The sequence below is a fragment of the Sander vitreus genome, chromosome 9 (assembly GCF_031162955.1).
Source record: "Sander vitreus isolate 19-12246 chromosome 9, sanVit1, whole genome shotgun sequence".
Lineage (NCBI taxonomy): Eukaryota > Metazoa > Chordata > Actinopteri > Perciformes > Percidae > Sander > Sander vitreus.
This window is the reverse complement of record NC_135863.1, coordinates 6,379,274-6,396,022: the sequence shown is the minus strand read 5'-3', so window position 1 is coordinate 6,396,022 and position 16,749 is coordinate 6,379,274. Positions and strand designations below refer to the sequence as shown.

The window sequence follows — 16,749 nt, the reverse complement described above, 5'->3', positions numbered from 1 at the left end:
AACACATTTTACTGTTTAACATTACTTGTTAATTAAAACTGATTAAAATTACTGATGAGGCACTTCTCCCCCCCAACCTTTTCAAGGTGAGGCAAATGCACTGATGTGCACAGTCTCACCCATTATGTCCTCTCCCCCTCTTTTCTTTTGCTTCAACAGTGACACAGTCCTTAATATCCAGCAGGGCTATCTGCAAGACCATATGCCCACAGCAGGAACCCTGAAGAGGCTGGCAGAGGGCCCACTCTCAACCAGCAAATAAATAATGGACCATTATGTTCAATCATATGTTGAGCTATAAAGGTCTAAAGCTAAGAGCTGCAGTATACAGCATGCAGGAGGAAGAAACAACAAGAACAGAATAGAAGGGTGTACTTTTAACACTACTATGATACTATCAATTGCTCAACAGCAAACTTATAGTTACGTTACTCAGAGCTATCAAAGATGCTTTTAAACAACTTCAAAGCCTCCTCACCCACACGTCACGTCTTCTGTATTAACACATTTAAAACAATATAATTTAACACGTTATCAGTCTACAGTTTGGAGCATAGACTGTAAGATGGACAACATGACAGCTCCTCAGAAGTCAAGCCAAAATATCTCGGTCACTCCCTAGTGGCCGGCTGCAGTTTACATCATAAACCCGCCCGCTCTGTGTTAGTGGATGGGACATGGGTCAAACCAAAAAAGTACACATCAAATAAAAAACATTCCAGAGGGTTTCTGTCATTTTAGGTAGTTTTTATCACGCTGATGTTTGTTCATGTGTTTATTTTTCTGATAAGTTTTCATTATGTTGTTAGCAATTTATAAAACAACATTCACTGATTCCAGCTTTGCAGATGTGAGGATATTTTTCTTATATATATATATAAAAAATATATAAAAAGCAATCAACGTGTCACCTTGGGCTCTGGAACATGTGACAGGTATTTAACAATATATTTTGACATTTTATTTTTTATTTTATTATTTATTTTTATTTTATAAATAAAGCAAATAGTCAATTAATCAAACAAATAAGATTAAACGATAATGACAATAATATTTAGCTGATGCCCTAATATAAACATGCTATTCTTGAAAATAAGTGTGACATTAATGTAAAAATAAGTTTATTACTTTAAGTGCTCATATTATGCTTTTTGGCTTTTTCCCTTTCCTTTATTGTGTTATATATCTTTTTTTGTGCACGTTATAGGTTTACAAAGTGAAAAAGCCCAAAGTCCACCCCAAAGGGATTAACCATCTCCAACAGAAAACACTGTTCACAACCTGCTCCAAACAGCTCTATTGTAGTCCAGCCTTTACTTCCGTGACAAACATGCGTCACTTTGTAACACATTATGGTGCTCGCCTAGCTGCTAGAGTGGCACGCCCTCATACTCTGCTCCTGACTGGCTAGTAGTCCTTACCTAGGTACTGCGCATGTGCGACTCCCAACAAAGATGGAACAGAAGTGAGATGTCTCACTCTGTAGCTAAAACAGAGAGCTCAACACACAGGGTGAAAAGAGGAGCTGCAGCAATGTGCAGTACAACAAAAATAATGTTTTTTGAAAATTAAACCATGTAAACCTATTCTGATATAACCTCTAAATACAATTATGAACCTGAAAATGAGCATAATATGAACACGTTAACATTGTGTATATTGCATGTCAGCACTACACAAGAATCCACCCGTAACACTGTTTTTCTGAGGTGTAATAATGGTACTGTGCCATCACTACAGGAAAACTATAGAACTGCAAACTGGAGCAATATTTGCTTCCCTTTATGCTATTTTGCATTTAAAGCAGTGAATGCATATTTCAAATTCTCATTTCTTCTGTTTTTTTCTTCTCTACGGCCGGCAGGTAGATAAATCAGTGGGAGGCCAGAGGTAAAAATAAAATAGGATGTTTTTTTATTGGTGAAGTCAACGACCGCAAGAGCGTCGTTGCCTGAAACAAAGGGTAATTGATGCTATGGCTTACCTTGCATGTTGAAAAAGAGAAGACAGAAAACTCAAGGAGCATGCCCTTGCCGTCTGTCTAATACAGCTTTGTAATGATGTGACTCTTTGAGCTGCAAATTAGTTGAAGTGACAGCATAATGGACCCAAGTGAAGGGAAAGGGAGGATTTTTGGTGAAAACAAAGGATTCTTACATTCCTTTTATGCCCACCAATGCTCTGTATCAATTATAGTCTCTTATTGGGGAAAATAATCTATTTAGACTCGTTTGTTATGCAAATAAGTTTAGGTGGTGAAGTGTTTCATAATGCGCCAGCCTTCTGCTTCTCTGCAGCTAAAATAAATTTACACTTTTTTAAAACATGTCAGTGTTGGCAGCTGCGGAGGAGAAATAGTGATTGTCGTTAAATGTTTGTTAAAAAGGTGCTTTAGATGCTGTTTGACTGTTGTTGATATAAACAATATATTCATTGAGCAGGTTGTACAGCGGGGACCACTCACACAACACTCGATGCCTATAAGCCATAGTATTCCGCTCAGAGTTCAGACAGAAGCACAGATTTTCCATGTCAAGCTTAAAGCTGCTATAATCCCCTCAACTCTACTGAGAATTTTAGTGTCTCTCAGCTCATTGTTTTGTTTTTGGTCATTTGATTCACTCTCACTGCTCTCAACCTCATTTCCAACACAGGCAGGCGTTTTCAGCAGCAGAAAAGCACTTACTGACCATACAAAAAAAAGCACTTAAACTGACCGTACACTACCTGCCGAGCTTCAAATGACAGGCAGCCAAAGTCAGCCACGATCTGGTGAACATAGTGGAGCATTAAGCAGCTTAAGAGCCAGATATTTCCATCAGGAGTTGGTGGAGAACAAAACAGAGCTAAAAGAGGAGTGAATATTGGACTTTGATTCAAGTGGACAGAAATAAGACTTATGTATGTATTAACAGGGAACTGTTTGCACACAGTACATCGACTTAATAAGGTAATAATATGTAAATGTGTTTACAGATTGTTGTGCTGCCCTGAAGTGGCCCCCACCAAAAAAAGACTACCATAATTCAAGGTTGACATTGTATGTACAGACACCAATGCATTCTCTGCATTTTAGGATCAATTAAGGGTTTCAAGTTATTGTCCTGGACTCAATTACAATACTGCAAGCACGAAATGCCAAATAAGGTTTGTGTATATATGTATGTAACCCAGTTCCGTAATGGCGGTGGAGAAAGATGCGAGCGAAGCCATTCGGTCCGTTGTGGCAACGCTGCCGAATATCGAGAAGTTAAAGCCCGAGCAAGAACAATCTTTGCTGAGTTTTGTCGGTGGCCATGATGTTGTGGCCCTCCTCCCCACGGGGTTCGGGAAAAGTTAGATTTTCAAGCTTGCTCCGTTAGTAGTGAAGGAGTTGGCTAAGGCAGAAGCTACCGATGCTAAGCCAACATCATGACCAAACATTAGTGATTGGTTATTAACAGAGTACCCACCTTCAAGGAAGTCATCAATGGAGAGTGGCCAGACTCTCTGTACAAATGAAATGTACGAGATTCTGGTAGGACCAGGCTAACTGGGTACAGCTGCAGATACAGTATAAACTATTTTAGATCATGATGCACAGAGTAAATCCACATCAGATAAATATGTAGCCTACAATGTGAGCCAAACATTTGGTATAGAAATGCTGTCAAAAGTATGCATTGAAAAAAAGCTATCTTTCCTCAGTAACTGACGTGGCTCATCACAACAAGTTCTTCCTTGAATATAAGAAGAGGATTGTGAGTTGTGTGAAAATTCACAGCCAAGGTGTGAAGACGATTTATAGTTAAGGATATATTTTCACACTTATTAATCACATCTCAATAAATATTGAGCATTGATGTTTTGTTAAATTACTTCTTGAACCACTGAACACTGTAATAGCCTACTGAAGTCGAATAGCCTGGGTATGGAGAGGGATAGTATCCAATACCAGACTAGGGATCGACCAATACTGGTTTTTCAAGGCCAATACCGATATTGATTATTAGTTGTTAATAAAACCGATAACTGATATTTGGAACCGATGTGACAATTAAAATCTCAAAATTAAGATTTTGGAATGTTACAAAATCCAACACAAAACTTTGTTTAAATGCTTTAAGCAATTATTTAATAAATTAAAAATGTTCAACATAATACAGAGTTAAAGATAGTCAGATAGTGTTGTGGGCGGGACATTAAGTCAGACTCAGTGGTGAGCAAAGGGACAGACAGAGCTGTAGCGGAGCCAAAAGTACCGCACTTTTTAATTAATTAACCTTATCGGTTATCAGGCAAACAAAACACCAATACAGATAATCTGCAAACTGCCAAAAAACGGCCTGATAATCGGCCAGGGACGATAATCGGCATATCCGATTGGCCCAAGACTCTGAGTCTCTCAGCAAAAGGCAAATATTCCCACAGGTTCCAAGTACCATGCGGAAGAAAATTTATTTTGAAACAATTTGAATGCTGGGTGGAAATAAATATTTAGTATTGATGGGAGGCCCTGAGGAGAAATAGACTGGGAAACACTGGAGTAAAAGCCTCAGGGCTGGTGAGATTGATCTTCCAGGCTCCCACTTTTCCCCAGTTCAACTGTCTGTCTGTCACATTGATGACCAAATGAATATAGAAACCACATCTTTAAAACATAAGCTGGCAGAGAATGGTGCAGGGTACAGTATGTGTGTATATTTATGTGTGGTGGCAGTGCTGTGTACGTGCAGAGTCTCATCTGCATTTCTCTTAGCAATAAGTGTGTGATAGGTTTCCCAGAGGAGATCATTTGTTCATCATTAGTCGCGCACACACACACACACACACACACACACACACACACACTAATATCGAACATATCAAACAAAGTCACAAATTACGGCTTGTCATGTTAAAACAGCATCTAAAAACAGGATCAACGATGTTTAACCTTTAGGATTCCCACAAGATGACAGATGGTGCACAGCACGTATGTGTTCAGGCTCCGGGGAAAAGGACCAAAATAGTTTACGTGTAGGAGCAGAAATGATATTTGCAGTGGAATCATATCTACAGTGCATATTTTACATGTAGCCATGCCTCAGCAGCACACAAATTCAGGATTTCTAAATTAGGCTCAGACTACAGTAGCACCTCTTGCATGAAAAAGTCGAAAGAAATTAACTCCTCGACCCCTCGACACTCAAAACTGACACAAATCAGCAAATTCAGTGACAGAGCCTGCTGCTGACTGGGCTTTTGGTTCAGACACAGATGACTTTGCTACCACTCCCAAGCCTTGTTTGTGGGATATGTAGCACTTATACCCAACAGTATCCGCTGGGTCAGGGTTTGCATTGACTTCAAAATTACAGGGTCAAATGCTGAACTACTGTAATGCATTTTGGGCTCTATGAAAAGGTGTAAATCCTGAGGGAATGTAAAGGTCAGTGTATTGGTGCAGCATAGAATGGCTAGAACAGCTATGGCCAGAGTGATGTATTCCTTATACTTTTGTTTACGGATGCCGACACTTCGGTAACCAAGTCAATACCAAAATTCTGAAAACATGACTTGACTTGTTTTTCTACAGTACAGCAGGTACCGTAGGTACCAGGGAATGCAAATCTTCCGGACCTGACATGGGCAGCATATAGGCCGGGAGCCAGGTCCACTCCTCAGGATGTTTTTTTGCTACTTTTTTTTCACTATTATTTCCTATTATCTTATACCTTGGGCCATCACAAGTTGATAACGACCACCCCCAACTCGGCCCCATTTGGTCTCAGGGGCCAAAAAACACCCTTTTTGGGAAAAGCTTTTGGTGGAATGATGTAATTGTGAATATTAAGGTACTTACGGGATTGCTGCCTTTTTGCTGTCAAATATCACCCTCAACATACCCCAAAAGACAAAAAAATGTCTGTCCGCCTGACAAATTGTCATTGAAAGTGATCATTTTCAAGCATTATATCTACCACTGCCTCAAATGTACATGAAAAACTTCCCAAGTTTATAAGCTTTAAGCTTCAATTTAAGTCCAACATGACCTTTCTAGCTAGAGGATTATAGCGGGTATAACCAAAGTTCTCAACTGTACCTTAAATCAGAGAAAACAAAACATTCAAGCATTACCATTCCATATGGGATTAAGAATATTTTTTGCATATGAACAATATCTTATCTTATTATTTTTTGGGCATTTCTGCCTTTGCCTTTTTACGTGACAGCAAACAAAACTAACACTGCAGAACATGCAGAGAGACTTTTCTCATCTTTCACTGACCTGCTCCTCGCTGAGCGCAGTGTGTAGTGTGTGTGTAGTGTAGTGTGTAGTGTGTGCGTAGCGACTGGGCCCCAATGCTCCGCCTACAATAACGCCAGTATCCTCCCTTCACCACATTTAAATCAAATATAAGTAGCCTATTTTATTTTGTCCTCGTTTCTTTGGGGTCAGCTTTTGTGATCCAGGCTCAGGTCCCTGATGTGAAAGCCCTCTTACTGCTTTATAATCCATTATATTTTTGATATTTTTATTTTTAATATCATCTCTGTTTTCCTTCTCATAGGATAAATAAAGGTAATCCCACCATAAATTGGTGCATAAAAGTGTATCAGAATGCAGGATATTAGTCTTTGGTGCTCAAAATAACCCTGGGGGAGGACACCCAGACCCCACACTTTAATATCCCCCCCCCCCCACAAAGGCCCATTCTGAGCCAGAAAAAAAAAAAAGTGCTACAGTATACCAACTACAATACATTAGACTACACCAGTGGGTTAGTGTGTTGGTTGGTTAGTGTGTTTATGTGTGTAATTGATGTGAGGTACAGTGGAGAACTTTGGTTATACCAGCTGTAATCCTCTAGCTAGAAAGGTCATCTTGGACTTAAACTGAAGCTTATAAACTTGGGAAGTTTTTCATGTACATTTGAGGCAGTGATAGATATAATAAAATGCTTGAAAATGATCACTTTTGATGACAATTTGTCAGGCATTTGACAGACATTTTTTGGGGGGTATGTTGAGGGTGATATTTGACAGCAAAAAGGCAGCAATACCCAGAATCTTTTTCTGCTAGTTTCCCCTATGTGTCAGGATACACCATGCAAAATATTAGGGTTATATGACCATTTATGTAGCTGCAGTACCTTAATATTCACAATTACATCATTCCGCCAAAAGCTTTTCCCAAAAAAGGTGTTTTTTGGCCCCTGAGACCAAACGGGGCCGAGTTGGGGGTGGTCGCTATCAACTTGTGATGGCCCAAGGTATAAGATAATAGGTGTAAAAAGCTAGCAAAAAAACATCCTGAGGAGTGGACCTGGCTCCCGGCCTAATATATGCCTACAAGTGTTTTAGTCTGCCGCTAAATGCCCAAGAAGAAGAACGTCGACCAGCCCGGAAGAGAATTAGCTAACATAAGTCTTCTTCTTCCAGCGGAGAGAAACAGACTAAACTAAACTTACTTGCTGTTTGGGAGTTCCAAGTGAACTCATGGAAGATATTATTGTATGCTAGCTGTGTGGTGATGCCAGGCTTCGGAGCAGTGGGCTGTGGGTCCAGAAGACTGACTTTTTCTCCAGCTTACTAGAAATATCACTCCCCTTACCCCTTCCCCTTAAACCCCACCCCTCCAAATCAGTGACAAAGAAGATAAAACTGAAAAAAAAAGATTGAAAAAAAAACTGACTGAAAAAAGAGTGACATGAAACTAGTTTTGGTAAATGTAAAGTGCGTTTTTCACAATTTTCTGATATGTCATAGATAAAAGAGAAGAGTGAAAATCCAGACACAGACCAGAGATAATAGCATTGACTGTGTCAGCAGTGGGTCTATTTTACAACATCAGACTCAGATCAGCTTATACATCAGTTCATTAAGCACCTACTTACCATGAAAAGGCCACTGTGACCACAAAACAACCCACACTGTACCTATTTGTCGCTCTTCTCCATCTTAACCTCCTACCTTTCTCTCTCCCACACACACGCACACGCACACACACACACACACACGCACACACACACACACACACACACACACACACACACACACACACACACACACACAGTTCTGTTTAATCAAAATAGACCTGCCCTTCAACACATTTACAGTACATGTCTCATAATGGGGGAGACTCACTACAGAGCCCGTCATTACGTGCACCATTAAAACACAGCAGCAGACTAATCTAGCGCTTCCATAAGGGACAACAGCAGCAGCAGGAGGAACAGGAGGAGACGCCGTAGAGGACATGGGAGTGGAGAATGCTGCAGGAGGAACAGGAGACGAAGGAAAGGAATGTGAAGAGGCGGAAGTCGAAAGTCGGAGAGGTAGAGGACTTGGAAGAAGATGTAGGAGAATAAGAAGAGGATGAGAAGGGGGATCTTGAGGATGAGCAGCAGAGGCAAGAGCAGCAGGAGCTGCTTGGCGAGGATCAGCAGGAAGAACAGGAAGCAGGAATGTCAGAGGGGTAGACGGAGCAAGGGATGATGCAGGAGCAGCAGGTGAAGCCTAAGAAAGAGCAGCAGGTGGCGCAGGACATGATGGGAGGAACAGCAGGGGGACATACATGGACAGGAGCAAAGGGAGAAACAGTAGGTGATGCTTGGGGAGGATATCAAGAAGGAGCAAGGAGGTTATGATTGAGGAGGAAGTGATGCTTTGAGGAAGAGCAGCAGGAGCGGATTTTAAACTGCAACTGGAGATTTTACTTGGAGAGTTGCAGGAGCAGAAGCTGATGTTTGGGAATAACGAACAGGAGCAACAAGTGATTATTTGGAAGGAACACTAAAATAATCAATAGGTAATGCTCTGAGAGGAGCGGCAGAAGTAGTATTTGTGGAAAGACAAGTGATTATTGGGGATGAGCAGCAGGACCGTGTCAGTAAAAAAAGCTATAAGACAGATTCCATAGGGCCCTACATTAAGTCAGTGCTAAAAGCTAACTGGGAGATTTGAAAATATAAAAACAATCGTCTTAAAAATGTATTAAACAATAATTCCCTGTGGCTTAGGCCCGGTGGGGGGCAACTTAGGCCCAGTGGGCCACCAGGCTTGCAATATACTGGGGGAAACCCTGGAGATGCTTGGAGAGGAGTAGAAGAAAAAGCAGGCATGGTTGCTGAGAGGCTGGAAGAGGATACAGCGAATCTTAAGAAAGAGGAGAAGTAGAAGAGCAGGAGTAGAAGTTGACGCTTGAAGGATGAGGAACAGGAGGTGATGATTAGCGAGAAGCAGCAGCAACAACAGTGATGCTTGGGCAGAAATGGCACAAGGAGCAACAGCTAATGCTTGGGGAGCAGCAGGAAGGGGATGCTTGAGCTCTGATACTGTGTGAGGAGCAGCAGGAGCATCAGTCGGTAACGCTCTGGCAGAAGTAGCAAGAGGTCATAGTTGGTGAGGTGCAGCAAGAGAAGCAGGAGGTGATGCTTGGGGAGGAGTAAGAGAAGCAGGAGTAAAATGTGATGCCTGGAGTGAAGCAGTGGCACATGCTTGAAGAGAATTAACAGGAGCAGCAGTGGGTAATTATTGGGGAGAAGCAGCAGCAGTGAGATATTCTCAGACAGGAGCAGCAGCTGCAGGTGATGCTTGTGAAGAAGCAGGAGCTGATTCTGTGTGAGTAGTAGGATTGGGCTTTGACAACCAGTTACAACTTGGAACCGTTTCAAAAATTGGAATGGTTTAGAAAATTTGGTTTCGAATCCGATCATCAGTTCCAAATTTAACACGCGTAAGTTTTGGTTTCCATAGCGGCCACTGTACTTCCGCTTGTTGTGTCGCGGCTATGGAGCAAAGCAAGCGGCGCTCTAAAGTGTGGCTTTATTTTATGTTGAAAAAGCCCGCTAAAACGAAAATCTGAATCAAGAAAGAACTGAATCTGAATCTGAATTAAGGGTGTCACGACTTCAATTTTAAATCGAAAACGACCGAAATTAAGTCACAATCTCAAATTTCGAATAAAAAAAAATGGTATCGTCGATGCTGCCACGCCCCCATGTCACGTCCGGTCAGCTTGTCAAGCGGAAAAAAACACACATGTGGAAGTGCTTTAAGTCAACCTCATCGACAGAACTTGAACCCCCTCCTCTTTCACTGAAGTCGCCGGTGTGGAAGTATTTTGGATTTCCAGTGAGTTATGTTGACAATGTTCGCGTTGTTGACTAAAAACCCACAGTTTGCAAGCTCTGCTATGTGTGTGTACCATAGTCTGTGTGTTTACCATTGCACATTAGCCTGGCAGCTATCTGAGCTTTCCTGTGTTCATAGCTTAATCCTGACAAAACCGCACAATTGAATTTCAGCATGCATGCACGTTTTGTAGCCTAAACAGAGCAGCTTATATTGGTTACATTAGAGAGAGCAACAAGTTAGTGGACTGCCGAGTCACCCTCTCTGCTCTCTGTCTGCTAAGACCGCTGTGCTGGCTCGATGGTGTTTTAAGCCCCCAAGCCCCTTCAAGGCAGCGCTGCGACCGTCTTCTTCAAGGCACCTAACCCTAACCATTGCCTAATCCTAGTGCCTTCCAGGCAGCGCTGCCTAGAAGATGACGTTGGGGGCTTAAAACACCAAACACCGCTGTGGCTGCGAAGCGTCTGCCCTCAGCATTGTCTGCAAACTTTTTTTTTTTCTTTTTACTTTATTGACAAATTGTCAAGTTTCCAATATACTGACGATATACATAGTAAGTTATTGTTACATTATATTGTTAATAAATGTTTTAAATTTGACAATGTAGTGTGGTACATTGCGAACAAAGGTCAGATATTATATTGCATAAAAGTCTAGTCTAAAAATAGCATAGCAACCTGTGCTTTTAAAAAAAAAAATCTTTTAAATCGAATCAAGGATTTGGAGAATTGTGACACCCCGAATCAGAATTGTTAAAATCAAAACGATGCCCAACCCTAGTGAGGAGCAGCAGGAGTATATAATTATGATTCACTTAGATGCTCCAGTTGAGCAGCAGCGAGTATGTTATTAGCACTACTACAGTGCACTAAGAAGGGAGAAATAGTCATGTCTGGTACTACACACCACACAATATATGATACAGCATAAACATATCACGGGACCATTACAAAGTGCAATTAGATCATGGGTGAATACCTGATATAATTTAAACCTTTAATATCATAATAATGCAATGCTCTATGATTAACATGTTTAATTTGGAATAAACATTATAATGCTATTTCATGCTTGGTAGTGTTTTGCATGTGCTTTATGTTCCTCGAGCTTATTAAAAGACAATTAAATGATTGTATAAATGTAGAATAAACAACATTTTCAGAAGAGTATTGAGGAGCAGTAGCAAACAAAGCCTGCAGGTAACCTTTTCTTATTACAGAAATGTGTGCTGTGACTCATGGGCAATTAGTGTCTTCAACCTCCAATAAGACACAGTTGCATTCCTGTACTGTCCAAAATTCCACGAGTGTTTCCTTTAGGATTTGTTTTTAGTGGCAGTAGCAGTGGGCAGTGGGGGCAGGTCTGTCCGATTTGTCCTATGTCCTATGTCCTATTTATTCACCTCTATTCACACACGATGAGGCATATTTTCAGTTGTGATTGAACTGTATTTTTTGAGGAACTATAGGGCACTTAACATCTATTACAGGTCTACACTTAGAACCGCGGTGACGTTTTTAGTGGAGCTGTTCGTTTAATAGTCGACTCGGAAGAAAGCAAACGTTCTGACAATAAACTACATCAACACAGCAGTATGTGGACTTAAACCAGACGGGCCAAATAACCTCTGAATAGTTCTACTTCTTGTTAAATTGCAATGTGAGCGGCAGCCAACGGGGGGGTACATTATGTCGACAGGATCATTTAAAAGGCAACCGCGACTACATTTTTTTGTACAGCCCTGTTTCTAATACCGTGGTGGCAGATATTTTGCCATGGTGGGCCGCCACTACAAAATCAACATAGAAGAAACACTGTCCACAGCTAAAAGGTAAATTAACCCTGATATCAAACCCCCAAACTAGGGTTGCAAAGGGTCGGGAAAATCCAGAAAAAGATAAGGAATTTTGGAATTGCACAATTTCAATTTCAAAAGCGTATTTTTTAATAGTGAATTTATTTGGGTGGAAATACACAAAAACAAGCATGTTTTGGTTAAAAGTATGCCCATTTAATTGACTTGCACCAGTGCACTGTCTGAGCCAAACGACTGCATGTTTTCAGGTAAGTTTTGATTATGTCACAGGAGTTTATCTATTTGATATTTTTTCTATGATTTTTCAGTTAACCAGCAGATAGTAGGCTACACAGTTTATAACTTAACACATTCTGCTAGTTTTGTTAGCTAGCTGTTACCTTGTAGGATGTAGCTTGATTGAGCATGTGAATTCATCTATTTCCATTCATATTTTAAAAAAATAAATAAAAAAAGTATAAATAATTTGTTCACCTTAAACCCTAAGTTTGCACACAGCCCTCATTGTCGCCTCGATTTTTCAAAGTAAATTTCCCCTGCTGAACCTGCTAGATATCCAACTCACCACATGTAACATTTCACACTGTATTTGACAAATTAATGGATTTATTGGGCAACTTATTGGATTCTATCTTCTTATTATATGGTAAATGGTTCGTTTTTGATCTGCATATGACATGGTAAAAACAGCCTGACCTCTTTATTTTCATTTTCTTTCCGTTATTTCCCGTTAATTTCCACGTATTCCCCATACATTACCGTTCATTTCAATGGAAAGTTTCCACCTTGAAAATTCCCGGAATTTTCAACCCTACCCCAAACACGCCCTGACTAACAACACAACTTACTGACAATTCCTAAAGCAATCACTTAGGCTAAATATCACATTAAGTTTCAGTTCGAAAGCTGTACAGAGCTCTACACAAAGTTAAACTGTATACCCTAAGTCGATAGGAATAGGATAATGAAAAAACAGGTCAGTTGACAGGACAGCCTTAACCACAGTTAAATGAATTCGAGCTTTCATTTCCATCTGAACACTGAAATTTGCCCCTTTTTTGCACACCTACCTTCCACTGCGCACACCGAAGTCATCACACAGAGAAGCACCGCAACCCAAGTGGCCCGCATGGCTAAAATGACTCCCCGCCTGTCTTCTCCCATTATCCGGCTGACAATAAAAATCCCACAAGAAACACGCTGTATTCCTCTGGTAAACAGTCACATCTCAGCCCTCAGTGTGTGTGTGCGTGTGTGTGTGTGTGTCCTGCACGGGCAGAGTCAGCGGGGACCGAAGCGGATACACTGCTGGTGGATCTCCGCTCTCTCGACTCTCGCACCTTTCTGTCCAATCAGGAGACAGTATGGCGGATCGTAAACCAATCACCCGTTCTTTTCCACCTGACCCAGGCTGAATGCCCAATGGTCAGGTTTCCCCCCGCGCCGGCATGGTGGCTAGTGTGAAGGGACAGCGACACCCAACGGTCAAACGCAAGAACAGCAATTGAAAGAGACTTGTGGCAGGTGGAAATGACTCGTGCCTCTTTATGACAGGATAAGATTGGAGTTGTGGTCTTTAAGCACGGTGCAATAACATCATTTGTAACTGGTAAGGTATACGTCCTAAACTGACAAGTTAATGATTAATAAAGGACTTTTGACAACTTACTACCCAAGTCCATCAAAATAAAAACCTACTATACTATTACACACGGTATCGCATTTCAAGGCACAAAAATAATTCCATATTATCACTAGCTTTCACACACTTACATAACTGCAATATATATTGTTAAGGTGTTACAGTTGACTTAATGGTAATATGTGAATATATAATTTCAATTTCTAATTGTTTAAATTAGTTGAGCTCTACAATCTTTCCATGTACAACCGCAACTGCAGAGCTACCACCTGGGGTACAAGTACCCCTGGTCGGGAATCACTGCTCGGGTGCCTTTAAAATGAAGAAAAAAACTTCAGTGCCATATATATTCTGCCCTACATTCTAGAAACCTTACGCGCACTGGTGCCCCATGACGTGCAGCTAGTGCCTTTTTTTTCACCCCTGCCCCTCAGACAGCCTGAGTCCCCCCACTGCCTGTGCAGATGTATCATGACTGTTGAAAGCATGTTGAAACAGAGCAGAATGTGTTCCACATATGGGCTGTCATTGCAAATATATTAAACACAGACAAACCAGTAGGCCTAATCACTCCCAAAGCCAGACACTGCAACACATGAGCATCTCCAGATTTTTGGAATTTATTCTCTCTGACTTTTAGCTACACAAGTTCAACACTCAAGTGTTACTGTTCATAATCACCACCAACATTAGAGCCCCGTTCTGTGTGTGTAGGGCCTACACGCATACAGTATGGTTCAGCCACACATATGTTTACACTTTTTGTGACTTAAAATATCTCCTCTCAGTACTGTGTTTGATTGACTTTAGTTTGTTTTGCAGTGCTTGTTCGGCGGGACAATTTACTTTATTATTCTTATAGGCCTTTTTCACAGCAGACATTTTGATAAGTCACAGCAAGAAAACCATACATGCATAATAACATTGATAATGGCTGCAATCTATTCAGCTTTACCTTTGATGACCTCAGCGCGGCTCCACCAAACTTCAACCTGAGAGGTCTAATCAGCCAGTGTAAGTGAAAACATCTGTGGCGGTGTGTCGGGTCTTTAATTAGTTAACCTACCAGTCTATGAGACCAATTTCAACCCTTTAACACCCATAGCCTTGTTGGAGTTGGTCCATTTAAATTAAAGTGCTTATATTATGCACATCTTCAGGTTTATAATTGTATTTAGAGGTTGTACCAGAATAGGTTTACATGGTTTTATTTTCAAAAAACACCATATTTTTGTTGTACTGCACATTGCTGCAGCTCCTCTTTTCACCCTGTGTGTTGAGCTCTCTGTTTTAGCTACAGAGTGAGACATCTCACTTCTGTACCATCTTTGTTGGGAGTCGCACATGCGCAGTACCTAGGTAAGGACTACCAGCCAGTCAGAAGCAGAGTATGAGGGCGTGCCATGCTAGCACATTGGCGAGCATTATAACGTGTGTTACAAAGTGTCAAAGTACTTCACGTTTGTCACGGAAGTAAAGGCTGGACTACAATAGAGCTGTTTGGAGCAGTTTGTTACCATCTGATGGTAAGTCCCTTTGGGGTGGACTTTGGGCTTTTTCACTTTGTAAACCTATAACATGCACAAAAAAGATATATAACACAATAAAGGTAAGGGGAAAAGCCAAAAAGCATAATATGAGCACTTTAAAACAAAAGAGCGTTTTTTTTTTTATCATGAAACTTGTGTGATACATTAAGACATAAGGTTTTCATGGATTTATTACACTATTGGACTGCTTTGGATTGGGGGTTCTTTTTTGAAAGTGACCACAATGACGCCAAAAAATATCTATCATACACATGATGCATGTTCACATCGATCCAACTTTCAATACCTCCAAGCAGTCAGTGAAAGTTCTTTATATTCCCAGCATCCCACAGGATGAACAGTGGGCGATGGTAAAAGGTTAATTACTTAAATGAAGCAGTACTTCCTCCTAGGTGACATTTAATCCAGTTTCTCTGAGAATGTCATTATAAAACTGATTGTTTCTGACTCAGCTTTTAGTGCCTCAGCGATCCCTGGCTTCATGTTAACTTACATGAAAAATATTTAAATGGGTTCCAATGTAGTAAGGTATATACAGTAGGTATATATATGTTAAGTTCAGGGAAAAAGAGATCATCTGTATTGGAATGGTATTCGGTACTAGCAGATACTCTGAGTAGAGGTATGGGAATTGGTATCAGGAGAGAAAAAAGTAGGTGCATCCCTAGTAGGTAGTATGATAAAGTTTTTTTGGCCCTATGCAACAACAATCTAAAAGTTTCAATGACAACTGCAGTTTGTAAACTGAAAACGTTTTCAACCCCCGATGGCCTTGGATCAATTTGCTCTTGAAGTTTCTCGCCTCCTTCATCTCCTGCAGCTTCCTGTCTCTGACACTGTGTCTATAAAGGGAAAAAGCTGCTAAACAACACAACATTACATTTGTCATTGCCGTGACACTGCATTTTCAAGCCCAGACAGTCTATTTGAAGTCTCTCAACATGACATTTCACTTGTCAATAGCTTTCATGACACTACACCATGTACCACGACAACAATCACCTTTATTCAGTGGCTATTGCATCCTTGTACACATTGACCAGTATCTTAAAGAGTTGTGTATCTGTCTGTGCGTAAGTGAAAAGCAGACAAAGAGCGGGAGATGCTTCTTATCTTAGAGCCAGCAGTTGGAGGCATTTGAAATTGGTTAAGAAAATTAGCCACGTCTACAAGAAAACACATTAGCACTGAGTCTATTTCTTTTTATACCACAGATGGAGACCCAAAAAATCGATTCTAGACCTGCAAGCTGCCACATGAGCAGAACAATTATGTTTAAGCTGTCTCCAGAGTTAAGTTACATTTGTTATATTTGTTCAGCAAGCGCTGTGGCACCTTTTTGTTCAAAGATAACTCTCTAAAATGTTGGTCATGGACAGACAGCTCAGCTCAGAGTGCTGAGAGTTGATACATCTTCTTCATGTCTAGACAAGTAAAATCAACAGTATTGTAGACTGTGGCTGCTACACGTGTCCTCCCACATCTCAGTAAAACTCAGACTCTACCTTTACTTCCACATCATTCACAATTACAGGAAAAGACACATTTCAGGAAAGACCCATGATGCAAAAAAAGGGTGAATTCAGATGGATGTTCAGATCGGGTCCTCTCGATCAAAGATATGATACTGATGTTGAGAAATA

General features: G+C 40.8%; 1 protein-coding gene across 1 annotated transcript in view; it reads right to left on the bottom strand.

Moving 5' to 3' along the window:
• Positions 1–13,078, bottom strand: part of LOC144522872 (ephrin type-B receptor 1-like) — an 84,685-nt gene extending 71,607 nt beyond the window's left edge. Inside the window, exon 1 of the mRNA XM_078258119.1 lies at positions 12,985–13,078. Coding sequence (XP_078114245.1) covers positions 12,985–13,078 — 94 coding nt within the window. The remainder of the gene's footprint in view (positions 1–12,984) is intronic.
• Between the last annotated feature and the right edge of the window lie 3,671 nt (positions 13,079–16,749).